This window comes from Aplysia californica, unplaced genomic scaffold (genome assembly GCF_000002075.1).
Source record: "Aplysia californica isolate F4 #8 unplaced genomic scaffold, AplCal3.0 scaffold01082, whole genome shotgun sequence".
Classification (NCBI taxonomy): Eukaryota; Metazoa; Mollusca; class Gastropoda; order Aplysiida; family Aplysiidae; genus Aplysia; species Aplysia californica.
This window is the reverse complement of record NW_004798352.1, coordinates 149,218-151,371: the sequence shown is the minus strand read 5'-3', so window position 1 is coordinate 151,371 and position 2,154 is coordinate 149,218. Positions and strand designations below refer to the sequence as shown.

General features: G+C 38.4%; 1 protein-coding gene across 1 annotated transcript in view; it reads right to left on the bottom strand.

Moving 5' to 3' along the window:
* LOC101853361 (SCO-spondin) overlaps positions 1-2,154 on the bottom strand; it is a gene marked incomplete at both ends in the record, with an annotated part of 39,730 nt that overhangs the window by 25,329 nt on the left and 12,247 nt on the right. The window contains 1 exon segment of the mRNA XM_013089928.1: positions 1,586-1,680. Coding sequence (XP_012945382.1) covers positions 1,586-1,680 — 95 coding nt within the window.

Sequence of the window (2,154 nt, the reverse complement as noted above, 5' to 3'; positions counted from 1 at the left end):
GATAGATAGATAGATAGATAGATAGATAGATAGATAGATAGATAGATAGATAGATAGATAGATAGATAGATAGATAGATAGATAAGATAGATATTGGGTGTCTTCCAACAACAATTAAGTGATCACCAGCCAGATGAACAGGCAGGATTTAGACCTGGACGAAAAACGACTGAACATAATATTATCAACCTGAAAATACTGTGTGAGAGATACCTTCCACACTAACAGGACCTCTTTTATATTTTTGTTGATTTGCAGAAAGCATTTGATAGTATATGGCATGCAGCCCTCTGGTCCACAATGGAACTATACAACACCAGTGCCAATTTGATTAAAGTCTCAGAGAGCTTTTACTGCACAGCCAGCAGCACAGTATCCTATATTGGCAGTGAAGGAGAATGGTTCAAGGCAACAGTTGGAGTCAGACAAGGAGATCTGCTTTCACCTTCTCCCTCTAACATCTTCATTGTGTTCGGAAGGATTACTGTTCACTGAATAACCAGCAAGGAATGGACGCTAAAGAAATATCTTTTACAATGATGATGATGATTTTTTGTTGTTTCCTAAATGGGCCTGGCGGACTCCACGAAGAAATCTTCGAGCGAGAGCGAGGCTCTTTTTCGGCTCCATTTTCAATAATTAAATGCTTAGCTGCACCTCCACTCGTCCAAATAACTCCATTCAAATTGCCATTGTTCCTGGACATTCAAACATAATGATTGACATCCTCTTTTTCATGGCCGCATCTTCGGCAACATGGGCTGAGCTCTTCATTTACAAATTTCTTTTACCATTTTAAACTCAAATGATGGTCCGATCGCAGTCTCGCTAGCTCAACCTGGTCCCAGAGACATGTGATGGATTTTTGTTCCCGCTTATAGTACCCAGAATATACTCAAAGTGTCAAGCCCTTCCCTTCACGATGAGGAGTACCGTTCTCAACGAAGACGGTCACAACCAATGGGGAAGCAATGATGATGATGATGATGATGATGATGATGATGATGATGATGATGATGATGATGAGGATGATGATGATGAGGATGATGAGTGTCTTCCAACAACAATTAAGTGATCACCAGCCTGATGAGCAGGCAGGATTTAGACCTAGACGAAAAACGACTGAACATATTATCAACCTGAAAATACTGTGTGAGAGATACCTTCCACACTAACAGGACCTCTTTTATATTTTTGTTGATTTCCCTCTGGTCCACTGTGTATAATACATATTTTCTGGAAATACAACAAGGTCTTAACTGTTTTAATACCTTCTTTATACAATGATGAGGATGATGATGATGAGGATGATTTTACCACGTTCTTTTTTTTTTTTTTGAGTGGTATGTTCATAATCGTGATAATAATAATTATGTGCATCAAACATGCATTGTCTGAGAAGATGTGCGTTAAGAAAATGCCATGACATTGAAACATCAAGAAGAGAGAGAGAGAGAGAGAGAGAGAGAGAGAGAGAGAGAGAGAGAGAGAGAAAGAGAGAGAGAGAGAGAAAGAGAGAGAAAGAGAGAGAAAGAGAGAGAAAGAGAGAGATAAAGAGAGAGAGAGACTACGACACTGTACCTACCCATACAGGTCTCGCACTTGGCATAGTATCGAGTGAGCCTTTGGAGCTGGTAAAAGGACTCCTCATAGCCGTTAGTGTATTCCGGATAATCTATTCTGAGAAAATCGAAAAGAGGGGGGGGGGGGAGATAGAAAATTACTTTAATACATCCAGTAGTAAAAATTTGTACTACAGTGGTATTATGAGATTACTAGACATGCATCATATGTTATCTAAACTTTTAGTGAGAGTTTTACGGCACTTGCAACACGATTAGGTCATATAAATGCGAAGACTAATGGTGTCACCTTTTACTTGAGAGTAATGTATAAAGAATACATTATGGTAGAGAGATAGTGACAATAGGTATTTGATAGGCGAGAAGGAGCAAACCGTACCAGAGCACCCACCAACCACTCATTATTGGATATATTATATTTTTTTAATATATGAAAAGAACTTTGCAAGATAGGGGGAATCTTTTTTTTTGTTTTGTTTTGGTCACTCTGCCAATAGAAAGGAAATTCAAATCTCTAGCAGGAGAGAAGTCGTTGTTTTTTAAAAATTCAACTGAGTAATTATAATAATTT